The sequence below is a fragment of the Pongo abelii genome, chromosome 17 (genome assembly GCF_028885655.2).
Source record: "Pongo abelii isolate AG06213 chromosome 17, NHGRI_mPonAbe1-v2.0_pri, whole genome shotgun sequence".
Classification (NCBI taxonomy): Eukaryota; Metazoa; Chordata; class Mammalia; order Primates; family Hominidae; genus Pongo; species Pongo abelii.
In genome coordinates, this window is record NC_072002.2 from 50271254 (window position 1) to 50288201 (window position 16948).

The following is a 16948-nucleotide window of genomic DNA, read 5'->3' on the forward strand; positions in this document are numbered from 1 at the left end:
CAGTATTATTGAGACTAAGAGTAAATAATTTACTGCTTGAACCCGGGAGGCGGAGGTTGCAGTGAGCCGAGATCAAGCCACTAACCCTCCAGCCTGGGCAACAGAGTGAGGCTCCGTCTCAAAAAAAAAAAAAAGAGTAAATAACTTACTGTACTGTTTTGCAACACCTTAGTCCTACAGTCTAATCATTTACACAAGTATTTTTCTAGAGATTCCACTCTGAATGTTCATCATGGCATAGAAACACAACACTTTGCAACTGATCTCCTAATCCAATTAAATGTACCTTATTTGGTCATTTGCCAAAACTTGTTGCCTATGTGCTGCACACGTTTCTATTTCTACCGTGGTAACCTTAGAACACCAAGGATAACCAGCGGATTCTTAATTAATGACCTCCTCTGACTCCAGTGATCTGTCCAGGGTCATGTCCCCCGACAGATGTCAATCAAGACAGCACTCCTGCCAGACCCATCTGGCTTTATTTCCAAGCAATTTCCTTTTTTGACTTCCCATATCTTTGCTTCTTGTCTTTCTGGTCTTTGCTTTCTGTTCCGTCTCTCTAACTCACTGTTTCAGCACCCACCGACTTTCTCTTGAAACATCCCTAAAGTGATGGCTGTTTCTCATCATTTGTCCACGCAGTTAACTCAGAACTCAGGGACACGGACCCAGGCCCTCCACTGGCTTCAAAACAAAGAGTTTGGCCAAGGTCCTCAAGGAAATTACTAATGCTCAGCTCTAATAAAATGACCACGCTCCCACCCCCCTCCCCACACACCGTCTCATTAGCAGGGTTTATTTTTATGGGTAGTGCTGTGAATACACTAGGTAGAAGCAGGTCCTCTCGACGATCCTCTGACCACAGCCCTTACAGACACGGCTATGCCCGGGCCCATCGCCTGGATCCCGAGCGCGTCTGGCTCTCCGCGCCAACCCATTCTGCCCACTGACTGCTTGAGTCCTAAGCCCGACGACCCTGCCCCAGACCCTGGAGACGCTGGACGCTGGCTCACCTGGATCCCACTCAGACCCGGGCGCGGGCTCACCTGGTCCCCCGCGGACTTGGGCGTACGCTCATCTGGATCCCACTGGGACCCGGGCGCAGGCTCACGTGGTCCCCCGAGGTCCCGGGCGCGGCCACACTGGGTCCCCCTCCTGCTCGCGCCGCCCTGGGCGCCCTGGAGGAAGCTCTGTGCCGCTGCAGCCCTGAGTCCCAGGCGGAGCGGTCAGCGGAGAGTTCCAGCCAACTTATCCCGTGCGCCTCGAAAGGGAGGGTTGCTGGGCGTATAGATGTTCTATTTCGCGGGGCCTTTGCGCTCCGAGTGGCCCCTCTAGGCCAGTTCCTCCGAACGCTGATCGGGGGCTCCGCGCTCTCCCCTCGCTTCCCTTTGCTTGGGGAATTGGCAGCGGGGCGCAGGGATCCATCGGAAACGCAAAACTACTTTTTCCCCCTGCTGGTGACTGTGAGGAACTGCACGTGGTGGAACTAACCTGTAAGTAAGGATTCCTTCCCTCTAAGGAGGGAAGGTTGGGGGGTCTTTCCTCCCCCATCAAAGGCTTCGAAAACTCCCATTTTAATTCCGTTTCTTTTATTTCAACTGTCACATTAAGAGATAGCAACTCATTTTTAGGCTTCAGATTAATGAGAATAAGTAAAATTAAAACATCCCACTAGAGCGTTTAAAATTTTTTTTTCTTTCTCTTTTTAAATTATGGAAAATTGCAAACGTAAAAGTAGGCAGAAGAGTATAATGAGGTTCCAGCTTTTGGTAACGGTGGACTAATCTTCTTGCAGATAAAAGTTATACAATCTGGCTGGGCTCCGTGGCTTACTCCTGTAATCCCAGCACTTAGGGAGGCCAAGGCAAGCGAATCACTTGAAGTCAAGAGTTTGAGACCAGTCTGGTCAACATGGTGAAACCCCGTCTCTACTAGAAATACCAAACAAGAGAAAAAAATTAGGTGGGCGTGGTGGTGCACCAGCCTGGGCGACAGAGTAAGACTGTCTCAAAAAAAATAAAATAAATAAAATAAAAATTATACAATCTGAGCAAAGCATTTTTAAAATAATGTATGAAGGCATTAGAGATTGATCAAAAGAAGGCAGAAACTGTAGGAAAACCACCCTTGAAAAATGAATGAAAATTGTTGAGATTTGTGAGTTTATGGCTTTTGACTTGAGGGCAACCCCCAATCAGTGAGCAGCTCCAGCTGCAGAGAGCCATCACTTGATTGACTTGAAGTGGACAGAAAACAGAGTTTGAGACTAGTAGAATTGGAAAATTGGGGCCAGGAGTGGTGGCTCACACTTGTAATCCCAGCACTTTGGGAGGCCGAGGTGGGCAGATCACCTGAGGCCGGGAGTTTGAGACCAGCCTGGCCAACATGGTGAAATCCTGTCTACTAAAAACACAAAAAATTAGCTGGGCATGGTGGCAGACACCTGTAATCTCAGCTACTTGGGAGGCTGAGGCATGAGAATTGCTGGAACCCAGGAGGTGGAGGCTGCAGTGAGCCAAGATAGTGCCACTGCACTCCAGCCTGGGTGACAGAGGGAGACCTTGTCTAAAAAAAAAAAAAAAAAAAAAAAAAAGGGAAAATTGGGAAGAGGTAATTCTAGAAGGGAAGAATATATAGAGAAGTATGTGTCATGTTAGTTTTCTCTTGGTGCCATAACAAATTAACCACAGCTTAATAGCTTAAAACAACACAAATTTATTATGTTACACTTCTGGAGGTACAGGGCTCATTGGGCCAAAATCAGGGTGTTGACAGGCTGTGTTCTCTCTAGAGGCTGCAGAGGAGAATCGATTTCCTGCTCACTCAGGTAGGACTGAGTTCCCTGATTTCTTGCTGGCTGTGAGGTGAGGGTCATTCCAGCTTCTAGAGGCCCATGCTGCATTCCTTGGTTTGGGACCTCCTTCCTCCATCTTCAAAGCCAAAGCCAGGAACTATCAGTCAAGTTCCTCTCACACTTCAAATCTGTCCTCTTCCTCCCATCTCATCTCTCTGACCCAGCCTGGAAAAGTTCTCCCCTTTTAAAGATTTGTGTGATTAGATTGGGCCCACCTAGATTATCCAGGATAGGATAATATTCCCCATTTTAAGTCAGTAACCTTAATCACATCTGCAAAATCTCTTTTGCCATGTAAGGTAACGTATTCATAGGTGCCAGGGAATAGGACGTGGACATCTGCAGGTAGCCATTAAGCTGCCTACCAGAATCTACCCTCTGATCCCTCAAAGATGTCACAGCTTAACATCAATAACTATATTAAATATAGCCAGGTGTGGTGACCTGTAATCCCAGCACTTTGGGAGGCCGGGGTGGGTGGATCTATTGAGCTCAGGAGTTCAAGACCAGCCTGGCCAACATGGTGAAACCCCGTCTCTACCAAAAATACAAAAAATTAGGCCAGGCACAGTGGCTCATGCCTGTAATCCTAACACTTTGGGAGGCCAAGGCAGGTGGATCACTTGAGTCCAGGAGTTCGAGACCAGCCTGGCCAACATGGTGAAACATCATCTCCACTAAAAATACAAAAAGTAGCCGGGCGTGGTGGCACACACCTGTAATCCCAGATACTCGAGAGGCTGAGGCAGGAGAACCACTTGAACCCAGGAGGGGGAGGTTGCAGTGAGCCAAGATCATGCCACTGCACTCCCACCTGGGGGATAGAGCAAGACTCTGTCTTCAAAATAAATAAATAAAAAGACTATATTAAATATAAATACACTAAACATGCTAATAAAAAGACAGAGATTGTCAGACTGGATTTAAAACAAACCAAAAACAAGACCTGGTTGTATATTAGCCACAAAAGATGACTCTTAACTGCGAAAACATAAATAGGTTGAAAGTAAAAGAATAGAAAAGGATACACTGTGTAAAAAGAAAGAATAAGAAATCTGAGGTGGCCAAAAAGCATACAAAAAGATAATCAACATCACTAATCATAAAAGAAATGCAAGTCAAAATCACAATGAGATATCACTGCATACCCACAAGAAGGGCCATCATCAAAAGAACAGAAAATAACAAGTGTTGGCAAGGGTGTGGAAAAATTGGAACCCTTGTGCACTGCTGGTGGGAATGTAAAATGCAGCAGCCATTATGGAAAACAGTACAGAGGTTTCTCCAAAAATTGAAAATAGAATTACCACATGACCCAGTAAACCCCACTTCTGGGTATGTATCCAAAAAACGTCAAAGCAGGATCTCAAAGTGATATTTACATATCCATTTGTCCATTGCAGCATTATTCAAAATATGCAAGAGGTGGAAGCAACCCAAATGTCCATCAACAGATGAATGGCTAAAGAAAATGTGGTACACACACAGTGGAATGTTATGTAGCCTTTAAAAAGTAAAAATCCAGCCAGGCACGGTGACTCATGCCTGTAATCCCAGCACTTTGGGAGGCCAAGGCAGGTGGATGGCCTGAGGTCAGGAGTTCGAGAGCAGCCTGGTCAACATGGCGAAAACTCATCTCTGCAAAAAATACAAAAAAAAAATTAGCTGGGTGCAGTGGCGTGCACCTGTAGTCCCAGCAACTCAGGAGGCTGAGGCAGGAGAATCGTAACTCCACTCCAGCATGGGTGATAGAGTGAGACTCCATCTCAAAAAAAAAAAAAATAGTAGAAACTCCTGTCGTCACTACACTATGGATGAAACTTGAGAATATTATGTTAAGTGAAATAAGCCAGTCACTAAAGGACAAATACTGTATGATTCCACTCATTTGAAGTATCTAAAGTGGTCAAAAATCATAGAAACAGAAAGTAGAAAGGTGGTTGCCAAAGGCTGGGGGGAGGAGAGGAGGAATTAGTGTTTAACAGGTGTTGAGTTTCACTTTTGCAAGATGAAAAAGTATTAGAGAACTGTTGGACAACAATGTGAATAAACTTAACACTACTGAACTATACAGCTAAAGATGGTTAGTATAATAAATTTAATGTTATGTATTTTTAAAATACAATTTTTTATTCTTAATCTTTGTGAATAGTGTTATGTGTTTTTAATGATAAGAAAAGAAATCTGAAGTGACTATATTAATATTTGACAAAATAGACTTTAAGAGAAAATATAGAGACAAAGAGGGAAGTTTCAAATGATGAATGAGTTGATACGTCAGGAAAACATAACAATTATATATGTTTATGCATCTAAAATCAGAGTTTAAAAATAACAAGCAAAATTAGCAGAACTAAAGAGAGAAACAAATCCATACTCGTAATGAAAGATTTTGATACCCTGCTCTTGAAAAGTGATAGAATAACTAGACCAAAAAAAAAAAAAAACCCAGTAAATATATACAATATCTTCTAAAAGCACTATAGATCAGGGATTGTTGAATTATGGTAAAGGAGACAAATCTCAAAAATAAAATTTTAGGCTGGGTGTGGTGGCTCACACCTGTAATCCCAGTACTTTGGGAGGCCAAGGCAGGTGGATCATGAGGTCAGGAGTTCGAGACCAGCCTGAACAACATGGTGAAATGCTGTCTCTACTAAAAATATAAAAATTAGCCGGGTGTGGTGGCATGCACCTGTAATCCCAGCTACTCAGGAGGCTGAGGCAGGAGAATTGCTTGAACCCAGGAGGAGGAGGTTGCAGTGAGCCGAGATCGTGTCACTGCACTCCAGCCTGGGCAAGAGAGCAAGACTCCATCCCAAAAAAAAAATTAGAAAACAGCCACCCCTATTCATTTATTTATTGTCTATGGTTGTTTATAGTAGCTTTTGCAGAATTGAGATGCAAAAGAGATCATATGGCTCACAAAGCTTGAAATGTCTATTATCTGGCCCTTCATGGGAAGAGTTTGCTAAACTCTACTGTAGGCCATCTAAACCTAATTGACATTTATAGAACACTATACCCAATGATAGCAGAATGTACATTCTTTCCAACTGCACATGGTACATTCACTAAAAGAGACCAAAATTGGCCATAAAATATCTCTCAGTAGACTTCAAAAGACTGAAATCTTACAGTGTATGTTCTTTAACTATAATGGAATTAAAATAGAGATCAATAAATGTATCTAGAAAAGCCACAGATATTTAGAAATTAAACTACACACTTCTAAGTAATATATGGGTCAAATAAGATATCTGGGTTAGAAAATATTTCAAACTGAATGATAATAAAAAGTAGCAGACTAAAGTTTAGGTGCTGCAGCTATACCAGTGTTTAGAGGTCAATTTGCAGCTTTAAAAATTATATTAGAAAGGAAGAGAGTCCTAAAATCAATCAGCCAAATTCCACTTTAAGAGCCTAGGAAAAGTAGAGCAAACTAAACACAAAGTAAGTAGAAGGAAAGAAAGAATAAAGATCCATGTAGAAATCGATAAAATTGAAAATAGAAAAACAATAGAGAAAATTAACAAAGCAAAAAGCAAGTCTTTTAAAAGATTAATAAAATTGAAGTTTCACACAAGACTAATCAAGAAGAAAAGATACAAAACAAAATTTACCAATAACAGGAATTAGGTCTATCATGTTATTATTTGTTTCCTGTCTGTTCCTTTTGCTTTTTATCCCTCAATTTTCCCTTTCCAGCATTTTTTTTAGTTAAGTGAGCATTTTTTAGTATTTCATTTTAATTTTCTACTGTGATTTTGACTATATCTCTTGGTATAGGTTTTTAAATGCCTTCTCTAGGGATTACAGTATACAGAACAGTATCACAATCTATCTGGAATCAATATTTTACCACTCCAACTGGAAAGTAGAAATCTTACCACTATGTTAACTCATTCACCCTCCCCTTTTATGTTATGGTATCTACATATTACATCTATATGCATTAAAATCTTATAAGGTAATGCTATAATTTGTGCTTTCAACTGTCAAATATACTTTAAACATCTCAGGAGAAGAATAGTTATTATATTACCAGAATTTTATCATCTGTTACTCTTCTTTCATTCCTGATATTCCAAGTTTCTTTCTGGTATCATTTCCTTTCTATCTGAAAAACTTCCTTTATTAATTGAACAGGTTTACTGGCAACTAACTGCACATGATACATTCACCAAAAATAATTTTCTTTTATCTGAGAATGTCTCCATGTCATCTTCATTCACGAAATATATTTTCACTGGATATAGAATTCTGCATTGACAGTTCTTTTCTTTTAGCACTTTAAAAATGTTGTGTCACTTCTTTCTTGCCTCCATGGTTTCTAATAAGAAACACAGTCATTTGAATCTTCATCCCCATTACAGGTAATGCATAGGCTTCCTCGGGCTGCCTTCAAAATTTTTCTTTGTCTGTAGTTTCTAGTAATTGGATTATGATGTTTCTGGGTACAAATTTCTTTCGTTTATCCTTTTGGGGCTCACTAAGGTTCTTGAATCTGTAGGTTTATGTCTTTCACCAAACTCTGGAAATTATTATTATTATATTATTATTTTGAGGTGGAGTCTTGCTCTGTTGCCCAGGTTGGAGTGCACTGGTGCAATCTTGGCTCACTGCAACCTCCACCTCCTAGATTCAAGCAATTCTGCATCACCTTCCCAAGTAGCTGGGACTACAGGCGTGCACTACCACACCAGGATAATTTTGTATTTTTAGTCGAGATGGGGTTTCACCATTTTGGCCAGGCTTGTCTTGAACTCCCGACCTCAGGTGACCACTCACCTTGGCCTCCCAAAATGCTGGGATTACAGGCATGAACCACTGCACCCAGCCTCTCCAAATATTTTTTAAGAACAAACAATCTTTCTCCTCCATTTCTGTTACTCTGATGGCATGAATATTCACCTTTTGATATTTTCCTACAGGTCCCTAAAGGTATGTTCATTGTTTTTCACTTTATTCTCTTTGTTGTTCAGACTGGATGATTTCTATTGATCCTGTCTCAAGTTTGCCAACTCCTCAATCATCTCTATTCCACTCTTAAGTCCATCCAACAAGTTTTTTACTTCAGTTATTTCATTTTTCTGGTCTGAAATGTCCTTTTATTTCTGTTTTATATCTTGCATTTCTTTGCTGATGCTTTCTATCTTTCCACTCACGTCAAGAATGCGCATGACTGCCTCTTGGAACATTTGTATAATACCTGCTTTAAGTCTTTGTCAGATAATTCCAACAACTGTAGCCCACTATATTAAGGTAATAAAGGGAAAAAATAATATATCAATTGATACAGAAAAGGCATTTGACAAAATTCAATACCCATTAATGATGAAAAAACGTTTTTCACTCTCAGCAAACTAGGAACAAAAGAGAACTTGTTTAATTTAATTGCAGGCACCTACAAAGAAAAAACTACAACTGATAATTCCTACTGATTGCTAAACATTTTCCCCTAATATTGGAAAGAAGGCAAAGTTCTCTATTCTTACTGCTTCTACTATACTGGACATCCTGGATAGTTCAATAAGGAAAAAGAAAAAGAAAGAGAAGAAAAAAGAAAGAAAGAAAGAAAGAAAGAAAGGAAGGAAGGAAGGAAGGAAGGAAGGAAGGAAGGAAGGAAGGAAGGAAGGAAGGAAGGGAGGGAGAAAGAAAAAAAAGAAAGAAGCAGGAAGGCAGGAAGGCAGGAAAAGAACAAAGGAAGGAAGGGAGGGAGGGAAAAAGAAAAAGAAGGAAGGGAGGGAGGGAAGGAAGGAAGAAAGAAAGAAAGGAGGGAGGGAGGGCGGGAAAAAGAAAAAGAAAGAAAGAGAAAGAAAGAACGAAAGAAAGAGAGGGAGGGAGGGAGGAAGAGAGAGAGAGAAAGAAAGAGAGAGAGAAAGGAAGGAAGGAAGGAAGGAGTTGAAAAGGAAGCAATAAATACATCCCTATTTGAAAATGGTATGATCATTGGCATAGAAAATCCTAAAGAATCAACAACAAAAATCTTCTAGATCAAATACAGCAGTTAAACTAGGTTCCTCCTATCAACTAATATATCAGTTTAACTAACTCAATGTACAAAAATCAAAAGTATGTCTATATACTAGTAGAAAACACTGGAAAAGTGCTGACTTCTAAGACATATCTACAAAAAAAGAAAGAAAAAACTGGGAAAATGGAATTTAAAAAATAATCTCATTTATCATACCATCAAAAACATAAGAAAAAGTTTGAATACATTCAATAAAAGATATGCAAGCCCTGTACATTGAAAACAACAAAATATCATTGAGATAAGTTAAAGAAAACCTAAATAAATGGAAGTATATCATATTCATAGATTGAAAGATTCAATATTGTTAAGATGCCTCCCCAAATTGATCTACAGTTTCAACTCAATGTCGATAGGTTTTTCTTAGAAATTGACAAGATGATTCTAAAATACATATGGACATGCAAAATATCTAGAATATCTAAAACAATCTTGAAAAAGTAGAATAAAGTCAGCTGGAACTTATATTACCTGACTTCAAGGTTTACCACGAAGTTATAGTAATTAAGACATTGTAGTGGCCACGCCTGTAATCCCGGCATTTTGGGAGGCCGAGGCGGGCGGATCACGAAGTTAGGAGATCGAAACCATGGTGAAACCCCGTCTCTACTAAAAATACAACAAATTAGCTGGGCGCAGTGGCGGGCACCTGTAGTCCCAGCTACTTGGGAGGCTGAAGCAGGAGAATGGCGTGAACCCAGGAGGCGGAGCTTGCAGTGAGCAGAGATCGCACCACTGCACTGCAGCCTGGGTGACAGAGCAAGACTCTGTCTCAAAAAAAAAAAAAAAAAAAAAAAGACATTGTGGTGTATACATAAGGATAGACAAATAGATCAAGACAACAGAATAGGCTATCCAGAAATAAATTTGCAGTTAAATGGTCAGTTGATTATTGACAAAGGTGCTAGAGAAATTCAATAGGGAAAAGTAGGTCTTTTTAATAATGGTTCTGGGCTCCCATAACTCATACTATACAAAAATTAATTTGAGATGGCTCATTAATCTAAATATAAACACTTAAACACTCAAGCTTTTAGAAGAAAACCTAGGAGAATATTTTGTGATCTGGGGATAGACAAGTAATAACCATAAGAGAAAAAAGTAATAAATTAGATTTCATCAAAACAAAAATTTCTCCTCATCAAAAGACACCGTTAAGAAAATGGATAGTCAAACTACAGACTTTTATGAAGAATATATAATGAACACTTACAATTAGATCATAAAAGCAACACAATTTTTTTAAAATGTGCAAAAGAATGAAGACTTCACAGAGAAGTCAGACAAATGGCCAATAAACACATGAAAATTGCCCAATATCACTGGTTATCAGGTCAATGAGTATTGAAATCACAATGACAAGCTACTCCATACTTACTAAAATGGTTAAAATTTAAGAATGACAATTTAGCTGGGCGTGGTGGTGCATGCCTATAGTCCCAGCTACTCAGGAGGCTGAAGTGGGAGGATAGCTTGAGTCTGGGAGGCAGAGGTTGCAGTGAGCCAAGATCACCCCACTGCACTCCAGCCTGCATGACTGGGTGAGACCCTGTCTCAACAAACAAAAAACAAACAAAAAAAAGTTAAGACAGACAACACCAAATGTTGGTAAGGATTTGGAACAACTGAAACTCTTATACATTCTTGATGGGAATGCAAAATGGTTCAAATTCTTTGAAAAACCATTTAGCCATTTCTAATGAAGATAAACATGCTACTACCCTCTGACTAAGAAATTCCATTCCTAGTTACTTAACTAAGAAAAATAGGTTACAAAAAGATGTGTATAAGAATGTTTATCACAGCTTTATTCATAATAGCCAAAAACTGGAAATGGTCCAATGTCCATCAATAGGTTAATGAATAAACAGCATGTGGTATGTTTACAAAATGGATTACTACTCAGCAATAAAAAGGAACAAACTACTGATGCACACAAGATGGATGAAACTCACAGTAAAAGATGTACATACTATTTTCTTCCATTAGTGTAAAGTTCTAGAAAGTTGTAACTAATCTATGTGAAAGAGTATGTACTATATTACTCCATTTTTGAAGTTCTAGAAAGATAAAACTAATATATGTTAAGAGATAAAGAGAGAGGGGGCAGTGATGGCTTCTTTAAGGGATGTTCAAAAGGAAAGAACATTAGTGAAACTTCCGAGGTGAAGGAAATCTTGATAAAATGTGGTTTATCTTCTGGAGTGATGGAAATATTCTTTATATTTACAGGGGTGTTTTCATTTTTTAATTTGTATGGTTAATATATGTACATTTCAACATAGGTACATTTTACCTAAAACTTTCTAAAATAATTATAATAATTGAATGGGGAGTAGGGAGAGGTACAGATGAAACCAATGCCAAGATGCTGATAGTTATTGAAGTTGGCAGTTGGATATATGAGGGTTTATCATAACATTTTTTTTTTGTTTTGTATATGTTTGATATTGTTTTGTATGTGTTTGTTTTGTGTATGTTTGAAATTTTCCAGAATAAAGTTTTTAAAATAAAAATGAATAAATATAACAAATTCACTGCCAACAACTGTCAATTCATACCAGTCTAGTTTTATTTTCACCCCCTCAGCTTTCTTTCCTTCCAAAATGATTTTGCAGCACATCCCAGAAACTTATTTCAACTGTAAACATTCAGTGTACATCTTTAAAATACAAGTTTCAAAAAATAACCATAGGCTGGGCATGGTGGTTCATGCATGTAATCCCAGCACTTTGGGAGGCTAAGACCAGAGGATTGCTTAAGGCCAGGCCTTTGAGACCAGCCAATGCAACATAGCGAGACCCTGTCTCTACACAAAAATTTAAAAATTAGCCAGGTGTGGTAGCATTCCTGTGGCCCAAGCTACTTGGGAAGCTGAGGCAGGGGGACTGCTTGAACACAGAAATTGCAGGCTGCAGTGAATTATGATTATTCTGCTGGATTCCAGCCTGGGAAACAGAGCAAGACAATGTCTCTGAAAAATAAGTAAATACACAAATAAAATAAAATAAAATTTAAAAAAGCCAAAACACCACGATAACCCTAAAAAGTTAAAAATAGTTCCTTAGTATTATCAACTACCCATCAGTCTCATAAATAGCATAAATGATGGTTTTATAGTTTGTCTAAATCAGAATCCAAGTAAGCTCCACACATTGCAAATGGGTGATAGATGTTTTGCGTGTTTTGGGGCTACTGTTGTTGTTTGAAACAGGGTCTTGCTCTGTCATCCAGGCTGAAGCACAGTGGTGCAATCATAGCTGAGTACAGCCTCAACTTCCCTGGCTCAAGCAATCTTCCCACTTCAGCCTCACAAGTAGCTGGGACTACAGGTGCATGCCACCACACCTGGCTAATTTTTTTTCTTTTTTTGTAGACATGGGGTCTCGATATATTGCTGAAACTGGTCTCACACTCCTGGACTCAAGCGATCTTCCTGCCTCAGCCTCCCGAAGTGCTAGGATTACAGGCATGAGCCACCATGCCTGGCTGGTCATAGATCTTTTAAGCCCTTTTTATTGTTTCTCTCTCTCTCTTTGGCTTTACAATTTTTTAGGGATTTTTATTTATTTCTTAAATTGACAAATAAAATTATATGTATTTATCATGCACATGACATATATATATACATATATACACACGTTGAAGTATATATACATTGTAACATTGCAGAATGACTAAATCTAGCTAATTAACATATGCATCACCTCACATAGTTAACATTTTGTGGTGAGAGTACTTATCCATTCTTGTATATTTTTTTCAAGAATAAGCTTTGCAATTTATTTGTTGAAGAAAAGCAGTTATTTTTACGTGGGGTTTCACACAGTCTGGATTTGCCTAAACTGTATCCCTTTGGTGTGGTTTAACATAGGGGTCCCCAATCCCCAGGCCACTGACCAGGACCAGTCAGTGCCCTGTTAGGAAAGGGGTCGCACAGCAGGAGGTGAGCAGCGGGCGAGTATTATCACCTGAGCTCTGCCTCCTGTCAGATCAGCATGGCATGAGATTCTTATAAAAGCACGAACCCTATTGTGAACTGCACATGCAAGGGATCTAGGTTGTGTGCTGCTTATGAGAATCTAATGCCTGATGATCTGAGATGGAACAATTTCATCCTGAAACCATCCCCTCCGACCCACCCCCTTGCCCCCGATCTGTGGAAAAACTGTCTTCCATAAAACCGGTCCCTGGTGCCAAAAATGTTGGGGACCACTGATTTAACAGGTTCCTCTGTCCTTTGCATTTTTTGTCATTTGGTAGTTAGATTCAGAGTCTTGGTCAGATTTAGGTTTGATTTTAATGGCCAGACTACTTCATGGTTGGTAGTGTGTTCTTCCATCAGGAGGCACATGCATACCTGCTTGCCTCTTCTTTTGAGATAGGTTAGTATGACAGTCAGTTATTAATAGTAGAGTCTAAAGGGCAGCAGGGGAAAAGAAAGAGAAAGGGAAGAGACAAAGAAACCAAAATAAACAAAAAGTTACATAGAAAGGTAGAGACATGAAAATGATGACTTAGAGACCAGATGGGGATTTGTACAGAGATTACCAGGAGCACAGAGACGGAGAGGCACAGGGAGATACAAGCAGAAACTGATGGACGGATGGCTGGTATTGCCAGGGCCAAGTAAGACAGAGGATGAGATCTATTCCATCTGCTGACACAGGTGCAGGGCAAGAAGCAAAACTGCAGTACATGGATGGAGACACAGGAGGGAGAAACAGAGGCATGGAGGCAACAGGGGCTAAAAAAGCAAAAATCCTCCCCTTCAAGGAACCCCTTGCAGCTGTGGGTAGCCATGTGACTCAGATTTGGGGAAAGAATCAGAGGCTTCACTTCCTAAAAAAAAAAAAAAAGAAAAAAGAAAAAAGAGCAAAGGCTTCTGGACTTCCTTATTTCCACCTGGAAGAAAGATGCCATGCCTGGAGGTTCGGCAGCCATCTTGCAACCACAAGGATGGGGCCACATGCTAAGGATGTTGGAGCAGGAAGACCGAAGGTGCCTATGTCTCTGGTGACCTCCCTCAGCCCAGGTCTTGATTGCCCCCTCCACAGACTTCTCGGAATTCTTTCCTTCCTTCCTTCTTTTCTCTTTCTTTCTTTTTTTCTTTCTTTTTCTTTCTTTTTCTCTTCTTTCTTTCTCTCTCTCTTTCTCTCTCTTTCTTTATCTCTCTTTCTTTATCTCTCTCTCTTCTCTCCTTCTTTCTTTCTTTCTTTTTTTTTTTTTAGATGGAGTTTTGCTTTCGTTGTCCAGGCTGGAGTGCAATGGCCTGATCTTGGCTCACCGCAACCTCCACCTCCCAAGTTCAAGTGATTCTCCTGCCTCAGCCTTACTGAGTAGCTGGGATTATAGGCATGTGCCACCACGCCCAGCTAATTTTGAATTTTTAGTAGAGATGGGGTTTCTCCATGTTGGTCAGGCTGGTCTCGAACTCCTGACCTCAGATGATCCACCTGCCTCGGCCTCCCAAGGTGCTGGGATTACAGGCGTGAACCACCGTGCCTGGCCACTTCTCAGGTATCTGATTGGAGCCCCCCCTGGTAGTTTGCTGACCCTTCCTAAATGACATACTTGTGATGGACTCTAGTTTTTCTGTGAAGCAGCAGGTGAGGTATAGGATGATAAGGGCATGGGGAAGAACCAAAATGGCTTTAGGGGAATGGGTGATATGACCAAGGTCATTTGAAATTGGCAACCCTTTATTTGGCTGTGCCTTTTTCCAGCAGCATTCTGGTTTGTTTCTACAACTCATTCAGTTTGTTTACCCTAAAAACTCTATACAGGGGCCGGGCACAGTGGCTCACGCCTGTAATCTCAGCCCTTTGGGAGGCCGAGGTAGGCGGATCACGAGGTCAGGAGATCGAGACCATCCTGGCTAACACGGTGAAACCCCGTCTCTACTAAAAATACAAAAAAAAAAAAAAAATAGCCGGGCGTGGTGGTGGGTGCCTGTAGTCCCAGCTACTCAGCAGGCTGAGGCAGGAGAATGGCGTGAACCCAGGAGGCAGAGCTGGCAGTGAGCCGAGATCACACCACTGCACTCCAGCCTGGGTGACAGTGCAAGACTCCATCTCAAAAAACAAAATAAAACAAAACAACAACAACAACCAAAAAAAAAACCTCTATACATATTTGCTTCAAAAAAAAAAAAAAAAACAGACAGACAGTGGGGCAGAAGGTGGATGGAAGAGTAGATGGAGGTACAGACAAAACAAGACTGGCCATTTATTTATTACTTATGGAGGGTGGGTGATGGATTCATTCCATTGTTTTTACGACTTTTGTACCTTTGAAATTTTCCATGATAAAAAGATATTTTTAAGGAGCAAAATGAATGAAATTGAAAACAAAACTCCTAACTACTACAGGCAGTGCATGATTCATAAGTATACATCTCACAAAGAAAAACCTTTCAGAAGCCAACAGGCAGCCAACAGTAGAGCAAGTCTACAAGGCTGGTGGCTGTAGAGCAAGTCTCTGGGCACTGATCCCCACTTCTGAGTCTGTACTGGCACAGGGGTGGCCGTCCTCATCCCTGGCTCTGCTCAGGACTCCAAGTGCTTCCTCTGTCTCTTAACCAAAGTCCACTATACTCAGCTGGACAAGGCCTGCTCTAGGGCCTGGATTCGGGCCTGACCCACAGAGCGGCAGTGTTGTCTTTTGACTGACTTTGGCCAGCTCAAGTTGGTGAAAGTTATGTGGAACTGAAAGAGTTCCTAACATGCACACCAGACAAAGATGAATTTAAGTCAGTGTGATGACAAAATTTATCCACATAGAGCAAAAGCTGTGATGACTTTCAGATGCTGGAGTAGACACTCAAGAAAGTACTGATGTTTCTCCAAATCATAAAATCATTGATGAATAGTTCATTTCTACATCTCCCCAGGCTTTTCTTTCTTCCCCTTCATCATCAATATTTGTGACAGGAATTCTCAACTGTTTCAGAATTACTGACATGCTCATGCTTATGTGTTTAACACTCCCTCCTCCTCCTCCTCCTTCTTTCTTCTTCTCCTTCTTTGTCTTCTTCTTCCCTTCTTCTTTTTCTCCTTCTCCTTCTCCTTCTTCTTCTTCTTCCTCTTCTTCTTCTTCCTCTTCCTCCTCCTCCTCCTCCTCTTGCTCTTCTTTTTTTTTTTTTGAGATGGAGTCTTGCTCTGTCGCCCAGACTGGAGAGCAGTGGCGTGATCTCGGCTCACTGCAACCTCCACCTCCCAGATTCAAGCGATTCTCTGCCTCAGCCTCCTGAGTAGCTGAGACTACAGGTGCACCCCACCATGTCCAGCCAATTTTTGTATTTTTTGTAGAGACAGGCTTTCTCCATGTTGGCCAGGCTGGTCTCAAACTCCTGGCTTCAAGTGATCCTCCTGCCTCGGCCTCCCAAAGTGCTAGGATTACGGGCATGCGCCATCGCACCCGGCCAACAATCCATTCTTCTAAAGACACTCTCTACTGGGAGCCAGGCATGGTGCACTCTCCTGTAGTCCCAGCTACTAGGGAGTATCACTTGAGCCCAGCAGTTTGAGACCAGCCTGGGCAACATAGTGAGACTCTGTCTCTAAAGGAAATAAATGAAAATAAACAGACCCTCTGGTGTAAGTTATTTTTAAATCAAAATTAACTTGTCAAAAATGCATCAATTTGTCTTAATGATTCTAAGAACTTCTTCTTACCTCTTGAGAGAAGTGGAGTGGTGATGGCTTCTCTCACCATTCTTGAGAGAAGTGGAGTGGTGATGGCTGCTGGCGCCAAGCAGCAGGTGAGATGGGCACATGGGGAGCAGCACTGGATCCTGGACCACCAGGCCTTCCCTGGGTTGTAGGGGCCTCATGTCGATAGGCAAGCACTATGTCTTTTTTACTCTCGCCTCCACGTTCCATGCACGTATTGCGTGAGTGCACAGATGATACTTAAAATGATCTAGAATTATATTTAGTTATAGTCCTATCCCCTTCCTTTCCAGTTGACTAAACTGAGGCACAGCCAAGCTGAGTAAAGTTTGCTCAAGGTCATGAAGCTGAATAGTAAGAAAACCAGAATCCAGGTGCGCT

At 40.9% G+C, this 16948-nt stretch overlaps 1 protein-coding gene across 1 annotated transcript in view; it reads right to left on the reverse strand.

Moving 5' to 3' along the window:
• The window catches only part of LOC129051651 (uncharacterized), a 67994-nt gene extending 51266 nt beyond the window's left edge, over window positions 1–16728 (reverse strand). Inside the window, exons 1-3 of the mRNA XM_063716797.1 lie at window positions 16571–16728; window positions 8070–8112; window positions 1050–1441 (exon numbers count right to left, since the gene is read on the reverse strand). Coding sequence (XP_063572867.1) covers window positions 1050–1441; window positions 8070–8112; window positions 16571–16728 — 593 coding nt within the window. The remainder of the gene's footprint in view (window positions 1–1049; window positions 1442–8069; window positions 8113–16570) is intronic.
• Window positions 16729–16948: the final 220 nt, after the last annotated feature.